The 19,116-nt window shown below is 40.4% G+C and overlaps 1 protein-coding gene and 5 non-coding genes across 6 annotated transcripts; all 6 read left to right on the forward strand.

Moving 5' to 3' along the window:
* Positions 1-6,219: 6,219 nt before the first annotated feature.
* TRNAF-GAA (transfer RNA phenylalanine (anticodon GAA)) lies at positions 6,220-6,292 on the forward strand. The gene has a single exon. It is a non-coding gene; the product is annotated as a tRNA-Phe (tRNA).
* A 78-nt stretch (positions 6,293-6,370) lies between these two features.
* On the forward strand, positions 6,371-6,443 carry TRNAF-GAA (transfer RNA phenylalanine (anticodon GAA)). Its single transcript has one exon. It is a non-coding gene; the product is annotated as a tRNA-Phe (tRNA).
* Positions 6,444-12,235: 5,792 nt separating this feature from the next.
* On the forward strand, positions 12,236-12,308 carry TRNAF-GAA (transfer RNA phenylalanine (anticodon GAA)). Its single transcript has one exon. It is a non-coding gene; the product is annotated as a tRNA-Phe (tRNA).
* Positions 12,309-12,835: 527 nt separating this feature from the next.
* TRNAF-GAA (transfer RNA phenylalanine (anticodon GAA)) lies at positions 12,836-12,908 on the forward strand. Its single transcript has one exon. It is a non-coding gene; the product is annotated as a tRNA-Phe (tRNA).
* Positions 12,909-12,986: 78 nt separating this feature from the next.
* TRNAF-GAA (transfer RNA phenylalanine (anticodon GAA)) lies at positions 12,987-13,059 on the forward strand. Its single transcript has one exon. It is a non-coding gene; the product is annotated as a tRNA-Phe (tRNA).
* A 1,991-nt stretch (positions 13,060-15,050) lies between these two features.
* LOC149592348 (uncharacterized) lies at positions 15,051-19,114 on the forward strand. The gene is made up of 2 exons (XM_089861712.1): positions 15,051-16,697; positions 18,279-19,114. The coding sequence occupies exons 1-2, from the start codon at positions 15,931-15,933 to the stop codon at positions 19,039-19,041; spliced, it is 1,530 nt and encodes a 509-aa protein (XP_089717838.1). The 5' UTR covers positions 15,051-15,930; the 3' UTR covers positions 19,042-19,114.
* The last annotated feature ends 2 nt before the right edge of the window (positions 19,115-19,116 follow it).

Consider the following 19,116-nt stretch of genomic DNA (forward strand, 5'->3'; position numbering starts at 1 on the left):
AATTACCCGCCATCGGTAATCTAGCTTAATTACCCGCCATCGGTAATCTAGCTTAATTACCGGACATCGGTAATCTAGCTTAGTTACCCGCCATCGGTAATCTAGCTTAATTACCGGACATCGGTAATCTAGCTTAGTTACCGGGATCGGTAATCTAGATTAATTACCGAGCATCGGTAATCTAGGTTAATTATCGGACATCGGTAATCTAGGTTAATTACCCGCCATCGGTAATCTAGCTTAGTTACCCGCCGTCGGTAATCTAGCTTAGTTAGCGGACATCGGTAATCTAGCTTAGTTAGCGGACATCGGTAATCTAGCTTAATTACGGGACATCGGTAATCTAGGTTAATTACCCGCCATCGGTAATCTAGCTTAATTACCCGCCATCGGTAATCTAGCTTAATTACCGGACATCGGTAATCTAGCTTAGTTAGCGGACATCGGTAATCTAGCTTAGTTAGCGGACATCGGTAATCTAGCTTCATTACCGGGCATCGGTAATCTAGGTTAATTACGGGACATCGGTAATCTAGGTTAATTACCCGCCATCGGTAATCTAGCTTAATTACCCGCCATCGGTAATCTAGCATAATTACCCGCCATCGGTAATCTAACTCAATTACCCGCCATCGGTAATCTAGCTTAATTACCGGACATCGGTAATCTAGCTTAGATAGCGGACATCGGTAATCTAGCTTAGTTAGCGGACATCGGTAATCTAGCTTAGTTAGCGGACATCGGTAATCTAGCTTAATTACCGGGCATCGGTAATCTAGGTTAATTACGGGACATCGGTAATCTAGGTTAATTACCCGCCATCGGTAATCTAGCTTAATTGCCCGCCATCGGTAATCTAGCTTAATTACCCGCCATCGGTAATCTAGCTTAATTACCCGCCATCGGTAATCTAGCTTAATTACCCGCCATCGGTAATCTAGCTTAATTACCCGCCATCGGTAATCTAGCTTAATTACCCGCCATCGGTAATCTAGCTTAATTACCCGCCATCGGTAATCTAGCTTAATTACCCGCCATCGGTAATCTAGCTTAATTACCGGACATCGGTAATCTAGCTTAGTTACCCGCCATCGGTAATCTAGCTTAATTACCGGACATCGGTAATCTAGCTTAGTTACCGGGCATCGGTAATCTAGATTAATTACCGAGCATCGGTAATCTAGGTTAATTATCGGACATCGGTAATCTAGGTTAATTACCCGCCATCGGTAATCTAGCTTAGTTACCCGCCGTCGGTAATCTAGCTTAGTTAGCGGACATCGGTAATCTAGCTTAGTTAGCGGACATCGGTAATCTAGCTTAATTACCGGGCATCGGTAATCTAGGTTAATTACGGGACATCGGTAATCTAGGTTAATTACCCGCCATCGGTAATCTAGCTTAATTACCCGCCATCGGTAATCTAGCTTAATTACCCGCCATCGGTAATCTAGCTTAATTACCCGCCATCGGTAATCTAGCTTAATTACCCGCCATCGGTAATCTAGCTTAATTACCCGCCATCGGTAATCTAGCTTAATTACCCGCCATCGGTAATCTAGCTTAATTACCCGCCATCGGTAATCTAGCTTAATTACCCGCCATCGGTAATCTAGCTTAATTACCCGCCATCGGTAATCTAGCTTAGTTACCCGACATCGGTAATCTAGCTAAATTACCCGCCACCGGTAATCTAGCTAAATTACCCGCCACCGGTAATCTAGCTTAATTACCCGCCATCGGTAATCTAGCTTAATTACCCGCCATCGGTAATCTAGGTTAATTACCCGCCAGCGGTAATCTAGGTTAATTACCCGCCAGCGGTAATCTAGGTTAATTACCCGCCAGCGGTAATCTAGGTTAATTACCCGCCACCGGTAATCTAGGTTAATTACCCGCCAGCGGTAATCTAGTTTAATTACCCGCCACCGGTAATCTAGGTTAATTACCCGCCACCGGTAATCAAGCTTAATTACCCGCCACCGGTAATCTAGCTTAATTACCCGCCATCGGTAATCTAGCTTAATTACCCGCCACCGGTAATATGGCTTAATTACCCGCCATCGGTAATCTAGCTTAATTACCCGCCATCGGTAATCTAGGTTAATTACTCGCCATTGGTAATCTAGCTTAGTTACCCGCCATCGGTAATCTAGCTTAGTTAGCGGACATCGGAAATCTAGCTAAGTTAGCGGACATCGGTAATCTAGCTTAATTACCCGCCATCGGTAATCTAGCTTAATTACCGGACATCGGTAATCTAGCTTAGTTAGCGGACATCGGTAATCTAGCTTAGTTAGCGGACATCGGTAATCTAGCTTAATTACCGGGCATCGGTAATCTAGGCTAATTACGGGACATCGGTAATCTAGGTTAATTACCCGCCATCGGTAATCTAGCTTAATTACCCGCCATCGGTAATCTAGCTTAATTACCCGCCATCGGTAATCTAGCTTAATTACCGGACACCGGTAATCTAGCTTAGTTACCCGCCATCGGTAATCTAGCTTAATTACCGGACATCGGTAATCTAGCTTAGTTACCGGGCATCGGTAATCTAGATTAATTACCGGGCATCGGTAATCTAGGTTAATTACCGGACATCGGTAATCTAGGTTAATTACCCGCCATCGGTAATCTAGCTTAGTTACCCGCCATCGGTAATCTAGCTTAGTTAGCGGACATCGGTAATCTAGCTTAGTTAGCGGACATCGGTAATCAAGCTTAATTACCGGGCATCGGTAATCTAGGTTAATTACGGGACATCGGTAATCTAGGTTATTTACCCGCCATCGGTAATCTAGCTTAATTACCCGCCATCGGTAATCTAGCTTAATTACCCACCATCGGTAATCTAGCTTAATTACCCGCCATCGGTAATCTAGCTTAATTACCCGCCATCGGTAATCTAGCATAATTACCCGCCATCGGTAATCTAACTTAATTACCCGCCATCGGTAATCTAGCTTAATTACCGGACATCGGTAATCTAGCTTAATTACCCGCCATCGGTAATCTAGCTTAATTACCCGCCATCGGTAATCTAGCTTAATTAACCGCCATCGGTAATCTAGCTTAATTACCCGCCATCGGTAATCTAGCTTAATTACCCGCCATCGGTAATCTAGCTTAATTACCCGCCATCGGTAATCTAGCTTAATTACCGGACATCGGTAATCTAGCTTAGTTACCCGCCATCGGTAATCTAGCTTAATTACCGGACATCGGTAATCTAGCTTAGTTACCGGGCATCGGTAATCTAGATTAATTACCGGGCATCGGTAATCTAGCTTAATTACCGGACATCGGTAATCTAGCTTAATTACCCGCCATCGGTAATCTAGCTTAATTACCCGCCATCGGTAATCTAGCTTAATTACCCGCCATCGGTAATCTAGCTTAATTACCCGCCATCGGTAATCTAGCTTAATTACCGGACATCGGTAATCTAGCTTAGTTACCCGCCATCGGTAATCTAGCTTAATTACCGGACATCGGTAATCTAGCTTAGTTACCGGGCATCGGTAATCTAGATTAATTACCGGGCATCGGTAATCTAGGTTAATTACCGGACATCGGTAATCTAGGTTAATTACCCGCCATCGGTAATCTAGCTTAGTTACCCGCCATCGGTAATCTAGCTTAGTTACCGGGCATCGGTAATCTAGATTAATTACCGGGCATCGGTAATCTAGGTTAATTACCGGACATCGGTAATCTATGTTAATTGCCCGCCATCGGTAATCTAGCTTAGTTACCCGCCATCGGTAATCTAGCTTAGTTAGCGGACATCGGTAATCTAGCTTAGTTAGCGGACATCGGTAATCTAGCTTAATTACCGGGCATCGGTAATCTAGGTTAATTACGGGACATCGGTAATCTAGGTTAATTACCCGCCATCGGTAATCTAGCTTAATTACCCGCCATCGGTAATCTAGCTTAATTACCCGCCATCGGTAATCTAGCTTAATTACCCGCCATCGGTAATCTAGCTTTATTACCCGCCATCGGTAATATAGCTTAATTACCCGCCATCGTAAATCTAGCTAAATTACCCGCCATCGTAAATATAGCTAAATTACCCGCCATCGTTAATATAGCTTAATTACCCGCCATCGTTAATATAGCATAATTAGCTGTAATCGCTAATCTAGCTTAATTAGCTGTAATCGCTAATCTAGCTTAATTAGCTGTAATCGCTAATCTAGCTTAATTAGCTGTAATCGCTAATCTAGCTTAATTAGCTGTAATCGCTAATCTAGCTTAATTAGCTGTAATCGCTAATCTAGCTTAATTAGCTGTAATCGCTAATCTAGCTTAAATAGCTGTTATCGATGATCTAGCTTAATTAGCTGTAATCGTTGATCTAGCTTAATTAGCTGTAATCGTTAATCTAGCTTAATTACTAGTAATCGTTAGTCTAGCTTAAGTTAATTACTTAAAATCATTCAGTTTTTGCAACGAAAGAGTAAAATCAGATAAAAGTCCGCGGTAAAACAGCGTATGTGCAAGAGTGGCTTTCTCCTAGGCTTTATTCACGGTAAAACACCGTAAGTCCAACTGTATGGCATATATGGTACAACAACGTAAGTCAAAGGGTGATTAAAAAGCATGAAATTTAGCACTTAAACTTAATTTTTCTCAAAAACCTTAAAAATGGTCCTAGAAAAAGGATTATATCTTGATATAAAACCGTTCCCAAACGTAACAAACGAATATTTCATATCAAAAGGGTGGCCACAAAATGGCTAAATTTGGGAAAAACTCCATGTTATTTCTATGGGAAAATTTAACTTTTTCACCAAAAGGTGTGATTAATTTTATGGAAAGGAAAACCACCCTTAGCAACTTTATTTTTTATAAAATTACCTAATGGGTGGATCTTTTTGAAATTTTAACCACATATTGAGGGCCCGAATTGTAGTTCTGTGGAATATTTTCAAAACAGTTGGAACAATACAAAAAAAGTTACATCCAAACAAAAAACCCTCCTTATACATTAAGAGCAGTATGAAGTCTTAAGAAATAGCTCAGTTGGGAGATCGTTAGACAGAACATCTAAAGGTCCCTGGTTCGATCCCGGGTTTCGGCAACACGAGTGGATTTTGGGTCGTGTATCTTTAAGTAAATTATTTGCTTCAGTAAAGTTTCCCTGTTCGCATGAAAGAGAGCCGAAATAGCTCAGTTGGGAGAGCGTTAGACTGAATACTTAAAGGTCCCTGGTTCGTTCCCGGGTTTCGGCAATATGAAATCTTTTTGGATCGTGTATCTTAAAGTAAATTATTTCCAAATGAAAGTTTCCCTGGTTGCGTGAAAAAGAGCCGAAATAGCTCAGTTGGGAGAGCGTTAGACTGAAGACTTAAAGGTCCCTGGTTCGTTCCCGGGTTTCGGCAATATGAAATATTTTTGGATCGTGTATCTTAAAGTAATATATTTGCTTCAGTAAAGTTTCCCTGTTTGGACGAAAGAGAGCCGAAATAGCTCAGTTGGGAGATCGTTAGACTGAAGATCTAAAGGTCCATGGTTCGATCCGGCTTTCGGCAATATGAAATCTTTTTGGAACGTGTATCTTAAAGTAAATTATTTCCAAAGGAAAGTTTCCTGGTTGCATGAACAAGAGCCGAAATAGCTCAGTTGGGAGAGCGTAAGACTGAAGTTCTAAAGGTCCCTGGTTCGAGCCCGGGTTTCGGCAACAAGAAAGGCTTTTGGGTCGTATACATTCAAGTAAACTGTTTTCCTATGCAAAGTTTCCCTGTTCGCATGAAAGAGAGCCGAAATAGCTCAGTTGGGAGAGCGTTAGACTGAATACTTAAAGGTCCCTGGTTCGTTCCCGGGTTTCGGCAATATGAAATCTTTTTGGATCGTGTATCTTAAAGTAAATTATTTCCAAATGAAAGTTTCCCTGGTTGCGTGAAAAAGAGCCGAAATAGCTCAGTTGGGAGAGCGTTAGACTGAAGACTTAAAGGTCCCTGGTTCGTTCCCGGGTTTCGGCAATATGAAATCTTTTTGGATCGTGTATCTTAAAGTAATATATTTGCTTCAGTAAAGTTTCCCTGTTTGGACGAAAGAGAGCCGAAATAGCTCAGTTGGGAGATCGTTAGACTGAAGATCTAAAGGTCCATGGTTCGATCCGGCTTTCGGCAATATGAAATCTTTTTGGATCGTGTATCTTAAAGTAAATTATTTCCAAAGGAAAGTTTCCTGGTTGCATGAACAAGAGCCGAAATAGCTCAGTTGGGAGAGCGTTAGACTGAAGTTCTAAAGGTCCCTGGTTCGAGCCCGGGTTTCGGCAACAAGAAAGGCTTTTGGGTCGCATACATTCAAGTAAACTGTTTTCCTATGCAAAGTTTCCCTGGTTGCGTGAAAAAGAGCCGATATAGCTCAGTTGGGAGAGCGTTAGACTGAACATCTAAAGGTCCCTGGTTCGATCCCGGGTTTCGGCAACACGAGTGGTTTTTGGGTCGTGTATCTTTAAGTAAATTATTTGCTTCAGCGGTAATCTAGTTTAATTACCCGCCACCGGTAATCTAGGTTAATTACCCGCCACCGGTAATCAAGCTTAATTACCCGCCACCGGTAATCTAGCTTAATTACCCGCCATCGGTAATCTAGCTTAATTACCCGCCACCGGTAATATGGCTTAATTACCCGCCATCGGTAATCTAGCTTAATTACCCGCCATCGGTAATCTAGGTTAATTAGCCGCCATCGGTAATCTAGCTTAGTTACCCGCCATCGGTAATCTAGCTTAGTTAGCGGACATCGGAAATCTAGCTTAGTTAGCGGACATCGGTAATCTAGCTTAATTACCCGCCATCGGTAATCTAGCTTAATTACCGGACATCGGTAATCTAGCTTAGTTAGCGGACATCGGTAATCTAGCTTAGTTAGCGGACATCGGTAATCTAGCTTCATTACCGGGCATCGGTAATCTAGGTTAATTACGGGACATCGGTAATCTAGGTTAATTACCCGCCATCGGTAATCTAGCTTAATTACCCGCCATCGGTAATCTAGCATAATTACCCGCCATCGGTAATCTAACTCAATTTTCCGCCATCGGTAATCTAGCTTAATTACCGGACATCGGTAATCTAGCTTAGATAGCGGACATCGGTAATCTAGCTTAGTTAGCGGACATCGGTAATCTAGCTTAGTTAGCGGACATCGGTAATCTAGCTTAATTACCGGGCATCGGTAATCTAGGTTAATTACGGGACATCGGTAATCTAGGTTAATTACCCGCCATCGGTAATCTAGCTTAATTACCCGCCATCGGTAATCTAGCTTAATTACCCGCCATCGGTAATCTAGCTTAATTACCCGCCATCGGTAATCTAGCTTAATTACCCGCCATCGGTAATCTAGCTTAATTACCCGCCATCGGTAATCTAGCTTAATTACCCGCCATCGGTAATCTAGCTTAATTACCGGACATCGGTAATCTAGCTTAGTTACCCGCCATCGGTAATCTAGCTTAATTACCGGACATCGGTAATCTAGCTTAGTTACCGGGCATCGGTAATCTAGATTAATTACCGAGCATCGGTAATCTAGGTTAATTACCGGACATCGGTAATCTAGGTTAATTACAAGCCATCGGTAATCTAGCTTAGTTACCCGCCGTCGGTAATCTAGCTTAGTTAGCGGACATCGGTAATCTAGCTTAGTTAGCGGACATCGGTAATCTAGCTTAATTACCGGGCATCGGTAATCTAGGTTAATTACGGGACATCGGTAATCTAGGTTAATTACCCGCCATCGGTAATCTAGCTTAATTACCCGCCATCGGTAATCTAGCTTAATTACCCGCCATCGGTAATCTAGCTTAATTACCCGCCATCGGTAATCTAGCTTAATTACCCGCCATCGGTAATCTAGCTTAATTACCCGCCATCGGTAATCTAGCATAATTACCGGCCATCGGTAATCTAACTTAATTACCCGCCATCGGTAATCTAGCTTAATTACCGGACATCGGTAATCTAGCTTAATTACCCGCCATCGGTAATCTAGCTTAATTACCCGCCATCGGTAATCTAGCTTAATTACCCGCCATCAGTAATCTAGCTTAATTACCCGCCATCGGTAATCTAGCTTAATTACCCGCCATCGGTAATCTAGCTTAATTACCCGCCATCGGTAATCTAGCTTAATTACCCGCCATCGGTGATCTAGCTTAATTACCCGCCATCGGTAATCTAGCTTAATTACCCGCCATCGGTAATCTAGCTTAATTACCCGCCATCGGTAATCTAGCTTAATTACCCGCCATCGGTAATCTAGCTTAGTTACCCGACATCGGTAATCTAGCTAAATTACCCGCCACCGGTAATCTAGCTAAATTACCCGCCACCGGTAATCTAGCTTAATTACCCGCCATCGGTAATCTAGCTTAATTACCCGCCATCGGTAATCTAGGTTAATTACCCGCCAGCGGTAATCTAGGTTAATTACCCGCCAGCGGTAATCTAGGTTAATTACCCGCCAGCGGTAATCTAGGTTAATTACCCGCCACCGGTAATCTAGGTTAATTACCCGCCAGCGGTAATCTAGTTTAATTACCCGCCACCGGTAATCTAGGTTAATTACCCGCCACCGGTAATCAAGCTTAATTACCCGCCATCGGTAATCTAGCTTAATTACCGGACATCGGTAATCTAGCTTAATTACCCGCCATCGGTAATCTAGCTTAATTACCCGCCACCGGTAATATGGCTTAATTACCCGCCATCGGTAATCTAGCTTAATTACCCGCCATCGGTAATCTAGGTTAATTACCCGCCATTGGTAATCTAGCTTAGTTACCCGCCATCGGTAATCTAGCTTAGTTAGCGGACATCGGAAATCTAGCTAAGTTAGCGGACATCGGTAATCTAGCTTAATTACCCGCCATCGGTAATCTAGCTTAATTACCGGACATCGGTAATCTAGCTTAGTTAGCGGACATCGGTAATCTAGCTTAGTTAGCGGACATCGGTAATCTAGCTTAATTACCGGGCATCGGTAATCTAGGTTAATTACGGGACATCGGTAATCTAGGTTAATTACCCGCCATCGGTAATCTAGCTTAATTACCCGCCATCGGTAATCTAGCTTAATTACCCGCCATCGGTAATCTAGCTTAATTACCCGCCATCGGTAATCTAGCTTAATTACCGGACATCGGTAATCTAGCTTAGTTACCCGCCATCGGTAATCTAGCTTAATTACCGGACATCGGTAATCTAGCTTAGTTACCGGGCATCGGTAATCTAGATTAATTACCGGGCATCGGTAATCTAGGTTAATTACCGGACATCGGTAATCTAGGTTAATTACCCGCCATCGGTAATCTAGCTTAGTTACCCGCCATCGGTAATCTAGCTTAGTTAGCGGACATCGGTAATCTAGCTTAGTTAGCGGACATCGGTAATCAAGCTTAATTACCGGGCATCGGTAATCTAGGTTAATTACGGGACATCGGTAATCTAGGTTATTTACCCGCCATCGGTAATCTAGCTTAATTACCCGCCATCGGTAATCTAGCTTAATTACCCGCCATCGGTAATCTAGCTTAATTACCCGCCATCGGTAATCTAGCTTAATTACCCGCCATCGGTAATCTAGCATAATTACCCGCCATCGGTAATCTAACTTAATTACCCGCCATCGGTAATCTAGCTTAATTACCGGACATCGGTAATCTAGCTTAATTACCCGCCATCGGTAATCTAGCTTAATTACCCGCCATCGGTAATCTAGCTTAATTACCCGCCATCGGTAATCTAGCTTAATTACCGGACATCGGTAATCTAGCTTAGTTACCCGCCATCGGTAATCTAGCTTAATTACCAGACATCGGTAATCTAGCTTAGTTACCGGGCATCGGTAATCTAGATTAATTACCGGGCATCGGTAATCTAGCTTAATTACCGGACATCGGTAATCTAGCTTAATTACCCGCCATCGGTAATCTAGCTTAATTACCCGCCATCGGTAATCTAGCTTAATTACCCGCCATCGGTAATCTAGCTTAATTACCCGCCATCGGTAATCTAGCTTAATTACCCGCCATCGGTAATCTAGCTTAATTACCCGCCATCGGTAATCTAGCTTAATTACCGGACATCGGTAATCTAGCTTAGTTACCCGCCATCGGTAATCTAGCTTAATTACCGGACATCGGTAATCTAGCTTAGTTACCGGGCATCGGTAATCTAGATTAATTACCGGGCATCGGTAATCTAGGTTAATTACCGGACATCGGTAATCTAGGTTAATTACCCGCCATCGGTAATCTAGCTTAGTTACCCGCCATCGGTAATCTAGCTTAGTTACCGGGCATCGGTAATCTAGATTAATTACCGGGCATCGGTAATCTAGGTTAATTACCGGACATCGGTAATCTATGTTAATTTCCCGCCATCGGTAATCTACCTTAGTTACCCGCCATCGGTAATCTAGCTTAGTTAGCGGACATCGGTAATCTAGCTTAGTTACCCGCCATCGGTAATCTAGCTTAATTACAGGCCATCGGTAATCTAGCTTAATTACAGGCCATCGGTAATCTAGCTTAATTACCCGCCATCGGTAATCTAGCTTTATTACCCGCCATCGGTAATATAGCTTAATTACCCGCCATCGTAAATCTAGCTAAATTACCCGCCATCGTAAATATAGCTAAATTACCCGCCATCGTTAATATAGCTTAATTACCCGCCATCGTTAATATAGCATAATTAGCTGTAATCGCTAATCTAGCTTAATTAGTTGTAATCGCTAATCTAGCTTAATTAGCTGTAATCGCTAATCTAGCTTAATTAGCTGTAATCGCTAATCTAGCTTAATTAGCTGTAATCGCTAATCTAGCTTAATTAGCTGTAATCGCTAATCTAGCTTAAATAGCTGTTATCGATGATCTAGCTTAATTAGCTGTAATCGTTGATCTAGCTTAATTAGCTGTAATCGTTGATCTAGCTTAATTACCTGTAATCGTTGATCTAGCTTAATTACCTGTAATCGTTAATCTAGCTTAATTACTAGTAATCGTTAGTCTAGCTTAAGTTAATTACCTAAAATCATTCAGTTTTTGCAACGAAAGAGTAAAATCAGATAAAAGTCCGCGGTAAAACAGCGTATGTGCAAGAGTGGCTTTCTCCTAGGCTTTATTCACGGTAAAACACCGTAAGTCCAACTGTATGGCATATATGGTACAACAACGTAAGTCAAAGGGTGATTAAAAAGCATGAAATTTAGCACTTAAACTTAATTTTTCTCAAAAACCTTAAAAATGGTCCTAGAAAAAGGATTATATCTTGATATAAAACCGTTCCCAAACGTAACAAACGAATATTTCATATCAAAAGGGTGGCCACAAAATGGCTAAATTTGGGAAAAACTCCATGTTATTTCTATGGGAAAATTTAACTTTTTCACCAAAAGGTGTGATTAATTTTATGGAAAGGAAAACCACCCTTAGCAACTTTATTTTTTATAAAATTACCTAATGGGTGGATCTTTTTGAAATTTTAACCACATATTGAGGGCCCGAATTGTAGTTCTGTGGAATATTTTCAAAACAGTTGGAACAATACAAAAAAAGTTACATCCAAACAAAAAACCCTCCTTATACATTAAGAGCAGTATGAAGTCTTAAGAAATAGCTCAGTTGGGAGATCGTTAGACTGAACATCTAAAGGTCCCTGGTTCGATCCCGGGTTTCGGCAACACGAGTGGTTTTTGGGTCGTGTATCTTTAAGTAAATTATTTGCTTCAGTAAAGTTTCCCTGTTCGCATGAAAGAGAGCCGAAATAGCTCAGTTGGGAGAGCGTTAGACTGAATACTTAAAGGTCCCTGGTTCGTTCCCGGGTTTCGGCAATATGAAATCTTTTTGGATCGTGTATCTTAAAGTAAATTATTTCCAAATGAAAGTTTCCCTGGTTGCGTGAAAAAGAGCCGAAATAGCTCAGTTGGGAGAGCGTTAGACTGAAGACTTAAAGGTCCCTGGTTCGTTCCCGGGTTTCGGCAATATGAAATATTTTTGGATCGTGTATCTTAAAGTAATATATTTGCTTCAGTAAAGTTTCCCTGTTTGGACGAAAGAGAGCCGAAATAGCTCAGTTGGGAGATCGTTAGACTGAAGATCTAAAGGTCCATGGTTCGATCCGGCTTTCGGCAATATGAAATCTTTTTGGATCGTGTATCTTAAAGTAAATTATTTCCAAAGGAAAGTTTCCTGGTTGCATGAACAAGAGCCGAAATAGCTCAGTTGGGAGAGCGTTAGACTGAAGTTCTAAAGGTCCCTGGTTCGAGCCCGGGTTTCGGCAACAAGAAAGGCTTTTGGGTCGTATACATTCAAGTAAACTGTTTTCCTATGCAAAGTTTCCCTGTTCGCATGAAAGAGAGCCGAAATAGCTCAGTTGGGAGAGCGTTAGACTGAATACTTAAAGGTCCCTGGTTCGTTCCCGGGTTTCGGCAATATGAAATCTTTTGGGATCGTGTATCTTAAAGTAAATTATTTCCAAATGAAATTTTCCCTGGTTGCGTGAAAAAGAGCCGAAATAGCTCAGTTGGGAGAGCGTTAGACTGAAGACTTAAAGGTCCCTGGTTCGTTCCCGGGTTTCGGCAATATGAAATCTTTTTGGATCGTGTATCTTAAAGTAATATATTTGCTTCAGTAATGTTTCCCTGTTTGGACGAAAGAGAGCCGAAATAGCTCAGTTGGGAGATCGTTAGACTGAAGATCTAAAGGTCCATGGTTCGATCCGGCTTTCGGCAATATGAAATCTTTTTGGATCGTGTATCTTAAAGTAAATTATTTCCAAAGGAAAGTTTCCTGGTTGCATGAACAAGAGCCGAAATAGCTCAGTTGGGAGAGCGTTAGACTGAAGTTCTAAAGGTCCCTGGTTCGAGCCCGGGTTTCGGCAACAAGAAAGGCTTTTGGGTCGCATACATTCAAGTAAACTGTTTTCCTATGCAAAGTTTCCCTGGTTGCGTGAAAAAGAGCCGATATAGCTCAGTTGGGAGAGCGTTAGACTGAACATCTAAAGGTCCCTGGTTCGATCCCGGGTTTCGGCAACACGAGTGGTTTTTGGGTCGTGTATCTTTAACTAAATTATTTGCTTCAGTAAAGTTTCCCTGTTTGCATGAAAGAGAGCCGAAATAGCTCAGTTGGGAGAATGTTAGACTGAAGATCTAAAGGTCCATGGTTCGATCCCGGGTTTCGGCAATATGAAATCTTTTTGGATCGTGTATCTTAAAGTAAATTATATAAAAAAGACTTGGTTTGCCCAAGCCTTAAAAACAAAACGATAAGAGTTTTTCCAGTTGTCTGAAGCGCAGATATTACTTTTTTTTCTACTGAATTTTAAAGACAATCCGAATTTTACTACTCTTTAGAATTTAATTCAATCACCTGATTTTACTGCTAATGGATTAGTTTTCTATAAATTAATTGAAATAAAAAATTACTTATCTCAGATTTTTCAACAACAATTTCATTTTCCTGAAACATTTTATCATCAAATTTTTTCTTTTCAATGAAGAACGTAGTTTAATTTTCAAATCATACTCTCATTAATAATGTATTATAAGCGGTCTTTTCGAAAAAATAAGGGGACTGTTATCACCTTTCTTATATTTGATAAAGGGGTTCGTTTCCTCTTTAAGCACAGTCACAATTATTGAACCGTTTATATCAGTACTTGTGGGGAAGATTTTAGAAGTGTTGGTTGAGTTGCTATTTATTTGACAACATTATGAAAACTTGATGTGTTTAAAACCTTTTGAAAGGAAAATTCTCGGAAATTAAAAAATAAAGAGTCAAGTTGATTAAATTTACATGATATCCCTCAAAATAATAAATGTATGATAAAATGTTTCAGGAAAATGCAATTGTTGTTGAAAAATCTGAGATAAGTAATTTTTTATTTCAATTAATTTATAGAAAACTAATCCATTAGCAGTAAAATCAGGTGATTGAATTAAATTCTAAAGAGTAGTAAAATTCGGATTGTCTTTAAAATTCAGTAGAAAAAAAAGTAATATCTGCGCTTCAGACAACTGGAAAAACTCTTATCGTTTTGTTTTTAAGGCTTGGGCAAACCAAGTCTTTTTTATATAATATCTGTTCCTTCAGCCTTAATTTGTATTAATCTATTTTGAAAATAATAATATGCTTGTCAAACGTCATTAATTCGATGTTCTATGGAACGCCGTTTCGGCCAAAATTATGTACTTGCCAGGTTGTTATATAGTACGAGGCAAGTTGTTATATAGTACGAGGCAAGTTGTTATATAGTACGAGGCAAGTTGTTATATAGTATACGGACGAGGCAAGTTGTTATATAGTACGAGGCAAGTTGTTATATAGTACGAGGCAAGTTGTTATATAGTACGAGGCAAGTTGTTATATAGTACGAGGCAAGTTGTTATATAGTACGAGGCAAGTTGTTATATAGTACGAGGCAAGTTGTTATATAGTACGAGGCAAGTTGTTATATAGTACGAGGCAAGTTGTTATATAGTACGAGGCAAGTTGTTATATAGTACGAGGCAAGTTGTTATATAGTACGAGGCAAGTTGTTATATAGTACGAGGCAAGTTGTTATATAGTACGAGGCAAGTTGTTATATAGTACGAGGCAAGTTGTTATATACGACGAGGCAAGTTGTTATATAGTACGAGGCAAGTTGTTATATAGTACGAGGCAAATTGTTATATAGTACGAGGCAAGTTGTTATATACGTGGACTTAGATTTATTTTTTCGAATAATTGGGAGAGGTGAAGACAGTAATGGCATCACTATATATATGAAAATAGCTACGGTAAGGAAAGAAATGTCATTTCCCTCGTGAGCTGGGAGGGGGCGAAAAACGAGGGGACGAGAAGCAGCAGTATATATTGGTGAAATTTCAGGGGTATTAGAGAGTTTAAGCATCCCCTATACGCGTACGTGTAGCCACCTTTGACAATGCATTGGTCTAATGCACTGTGGAAGGTAGCTACACGTACGCGTTTAGGGGATGCTTAAACTCTCTATTGTACCGCCCCCTTCCATTGACTGGTTTTCTGTTGAACTTAGTTTTACCATAGAGACTATAAACCCCAAGGAGTGGAAGGAATGCCTCAACTTGTTGCCCCTTTTTTCCTGGTACAGGGCGACTTCCGCTAAGCAAAATTAAACGGGCCGGAAGCTCTCATGTACCAATTTTGGAGCAACATCATTATTTGCGCTTGTAGAGCGGGGGACCTGCCACTCCTTGGGGTTTATAGTACTTAAATTAAAGCATGATGGGTAATTTATACTGCTGCGTATAGCCTTCCTCTTTACCACTCCATGTAAAACCTTTTTTCCTTTAAGAGTTTATTTCGTGGAAAATTTGTGAAAAGTTAAGAAAGTAATGGCAGCTTCATAATAAAAAGCGCTACGATAATGAATGAAATGTCAAAGCTATGTATACTCCTCTTTTAGCCACTTTGTACCGCATGGGTATAAGAACCAGTTTTATTTTTGATTGAAGTGTGTTCGAGGGGTTGGAAACTACCCCAGTTCGAAAGGGTGTACTTATAGAGTAGTGTCGGTAGAGAGGGGAGTAGACAGTGTATCTCTCCCTCTAGGCGCGCTTTTGTAAGAGTGGATACTGTACGCGCCTGGTAGGGGGATGATACTGAGCTAAGAGATAGAAGGGTATGACGTTTGCATACGTAGAACTGACATTACTCTATTCTATGTGACCGTGGTGCTGACATTTTCTGTTGACTAACTAGATGGTCTCTCTTTTTAAAGTTAGGGAAAACCAAGGATGTATGGAGTCAGGGGGTATGCAGATGTTTTCATTTTTCCCTATAACTTCAAAGGGCCACTGGTTTATGGAATTGTATGTTAAATGTTTTTGTGATAATAACAGCCTCGACGATACATTTATTCATACTGTATCTATTGAAAAATGAATGCAAGTGGCATTTTGACTTTTCTGTTAATAGTCTTAATACTATTATTTCACGTTTGTCACTGTAATGATGTTTTGGAATATTTGAGTGAGCTTGATGGATTTTGTGAGTCTCTTCTAAGGTGCCGATACAATCTAGATTTAAACGCTTTGGAACTTTATCATAGACGATTAGAAGGTCACTGTTGTATTATAAGAAGCTACATAATTGCAAATCTAAATAACGAAGAGACTGCTTTAAGTTGCGCTTTAAATGGACTTCTGAATATACTCTATAATAGTTTATGTGAAATGCTGGAAGATTTGCAAGGTATTTTGAGTTCAAATGTAGATCTGGTATCGGACCCTTACATATGTCCGATAGTTCGTTCTGGAGCAATTGGTAGACCATATTTCGATGTTACGAGACAACAAATTGAGTGGTGCCGAGATACATTAAATTTTTCATGGCAAAGGACTTCCGAAGTATTAGGAATCAGCATTAGAACCTTATTTCGGCGTAGAAGATATATGGGTATTGAACCCACTACAGTAATTTCAAATGAAGTTCTCGATCAGAGCATTGTGCGAATTTTAAGGAACACGCATAATGTCGGTGAAACATACGTTATTGGTGGATTGAGAAGCGAAGGTGTTTGTCGTCACGTTCCTCGATGGAGAGTTAGGCAGCGTCTAAATATTTTGGATCCGGTTGGAAGAGCCCTTAGAGGAAGAACGCCTATAACCAGAAGAAGATACAAAGTTAAAGGTGCAAATGCTTTATGGTTAGTAATACAATTTTGATCTTGTTTCTATTAACATACGGCTACCCGACAGATAATTTTTAAGTAAACAAAACGCATACATATTCGTAAAACCTAAATAGTTCGAAAACGAAAATATAACCTCTCCGTGTCCAGAAGATTACCGTAACTTAAGACTTTAGTAGTTCAGTTGGTTAGAGCGGAGTGAAAACATAAATAGTTAAATACAAAGTTTTAATAGATGATTGTATAAAATAGAAGGAGGTTCTAGAGATAATGTACCTGTGCGTCATCCGTGATGTTTTGCATCACGAGAGAGATAAGGCGGATGTAAACTGAGGTGCGTCTAGTTTCTCAGAATGAGTTCTGACTGACAGAAATTATCTGAGCCAGAAAATATCTGAGCCAAAAAAACTCGAAAAGTGCAAACAGACGCATTTCTTTCACTAAGTACAATTTCAAACCTACGTCAATGATGACGTGGAAAATTAATAGTAGTTAGGCCAATGCTCAAAAGCGAAACTCATGACTAGGAACTAATGTTGAGATTTTATAGATAAGTGACAAATGATGAAAGTTTACTACTTTCCATTCAATATTCTTTCATATTGTCACTGCTATATTCTTAAAACATAACTTTTATCTGTTTCTGATCATAATACCGTGTTAAATCAAATTCGGCGTGAAGGCCGCCACTTCTCTTGGCAAGTAACCTCGATTCTATTCTGACTGTTCGCCTCAGAAGCTCAGAAATCGTCGGGTTCTACTTCCGTTCAGAACGAACGTCTAGTTTCTCAGAAGGAATTTCGGAGTCAGAATTCTGAGTCATTTCTGAGAAACTAGACGCACCCCTGACGACCTTTCACGCATTTTTCGCACGTGAAATTGGCGCACGCGCATTAAACGCGTGAAAAAGTACTCAGATTGCATCCGTCTTTAGAAAACCTTTGTCGCGAGTCATGACTGAGTCTGCACGTGAGGAATGCAGAGACGCTGAGGTTAGTTTCGAACAAGCCGATCAAGACCTCTAAACAATTTATATATTCACCTATTAAAGGTTGCTCCAAGTCATTTTTGCTATGCCTGGAATTTTTGAGTAGCTAACACGGCTTTAGACCGAGTTAGTCTGTTTTTATTGTTATATTTTGCTTCAAAAAATTTAGACATCATTATAGGGACGGTGAAACGGAAATAACGCCATTTTCGAACCAAAAATGGCGGTTGTTTCAATGACGTCACAAAAATATACGTAAAAATTCAACGATCGATGTGAAACCAATCACGACGCGTCTTCTCTCGAGCGAAGGAAGACATCGGAAAAATGCGCATGATTCATGGAAGTGTGAATTTTATCATAATTGCAATTAAGCCTAAATTTGGAATTTTTTCTTTTCACCCGCGAGATAACGAGCCGTGCATTGGTTTTATGTCGTATTACGTCAAGTTTCTGTGACATTAGAAATCAGGACTTCCTTTGATTTTTTTAATAAGTAAAATGGAATTCATTCAGCGGTAGATTCAAATAAAATACTCTTCATTTTACATTTCGCCCTCCCTTAACTAGCGTGAGATAGGAGAATTGAATATGCTATTCTTATACAGGCACATGGACAGCAATCATAAACTCATTTCGTGGCGATTTGTCTTCCATGGATTGATAGACGGCTTCAGTAGGATGGTCATTCATGTACATTGTGCAACTAATAACAGAGCCTCGACAGTATACGATCTTTTTATTCGTGGGTGCAGAAACTATGGCCTACCGTCTCGTGTACGTGGAGATATGGGGGTCGAAAACGTCGACGTTGCGAGATACATGGTTGCAGAAAGAGGCTTAAATAGAGGAAGTTTTATAACTGGACTAAGTGTCCATAATACACGAATTGAAAGACTCTGGGCTGAAGTCAATAGAGTGGTTTCTTCATATTTTCGGGCTTTGTTTAAATTCATGGAAGACATAGGGGTTCTTCATCAAACGAATGAAATGCACATTTTCTGCCTCCACTTTGTTTTTTTGCCGAGGATAAGAAGATCCTGTGATCAATTTCAAAACGAATGGAATAATCATTCTCTTCGAACGGAGCATGGATATTCACCATTGCAATTATGGTCCTTAAATCGTTTAGATGAAATACGCAGGGAAGAAGAGCACATAGAATACATCTCAAACCCGAATTTGTATGGCGTTGACGAGCCTTCTACTCATCCACCAATAAATACAAATAACAACGTTGTTGTACCCGAGAACAGATATAGACCTAATCCTGAATTTGAGGCTTTGTTCTTGGAAATAGATCCCCTTTCTGAAGACGGCAACCATGGGATAAACCATTACTTGAACCTTATAAATATATTAAATAGTTAACGCCATATATCATCATTCCAAAAATTGGGTTGTTATTTTCTGGAAAATAAAAATATGACGCGTGCTAGACATCTA

The sequence above is a fragment of the Phalangium opilio genome, unplaced genomic scaffold, assembly GCF_054372755.1.
Source record: "Phalangium opilio isolate 3A_F unplaced genomic scaffold, DU_Popi_V2 ptg000500l_1, whole genome shotgun sequence".
Classification (NCBI taxonomy): Eukaryota; Metazoa; Arthropoda; class Arachnida; order Opiliones; family Phalangiidae; genus Phalangium; species Phalangium opilio.

What these genes read in the sequence shown, in the direction of transcription:
- LOC149592348 (XM_089861712.1), top strand. Translation starts at nt 15,931, where the DNA reads ATGAATGCAAGTGGCATTTTGACTTTTCTGTTAATAGTCTTAATACTA. An exon ending in AAAGGTGCAAATGCTTTATG is followed by an intron (nt 16,698 to 18,278) that starts GTTAGTAATACA and finishes ATTCTTATACAG; the next exon opens with GCACATGGACAGCAATCATA.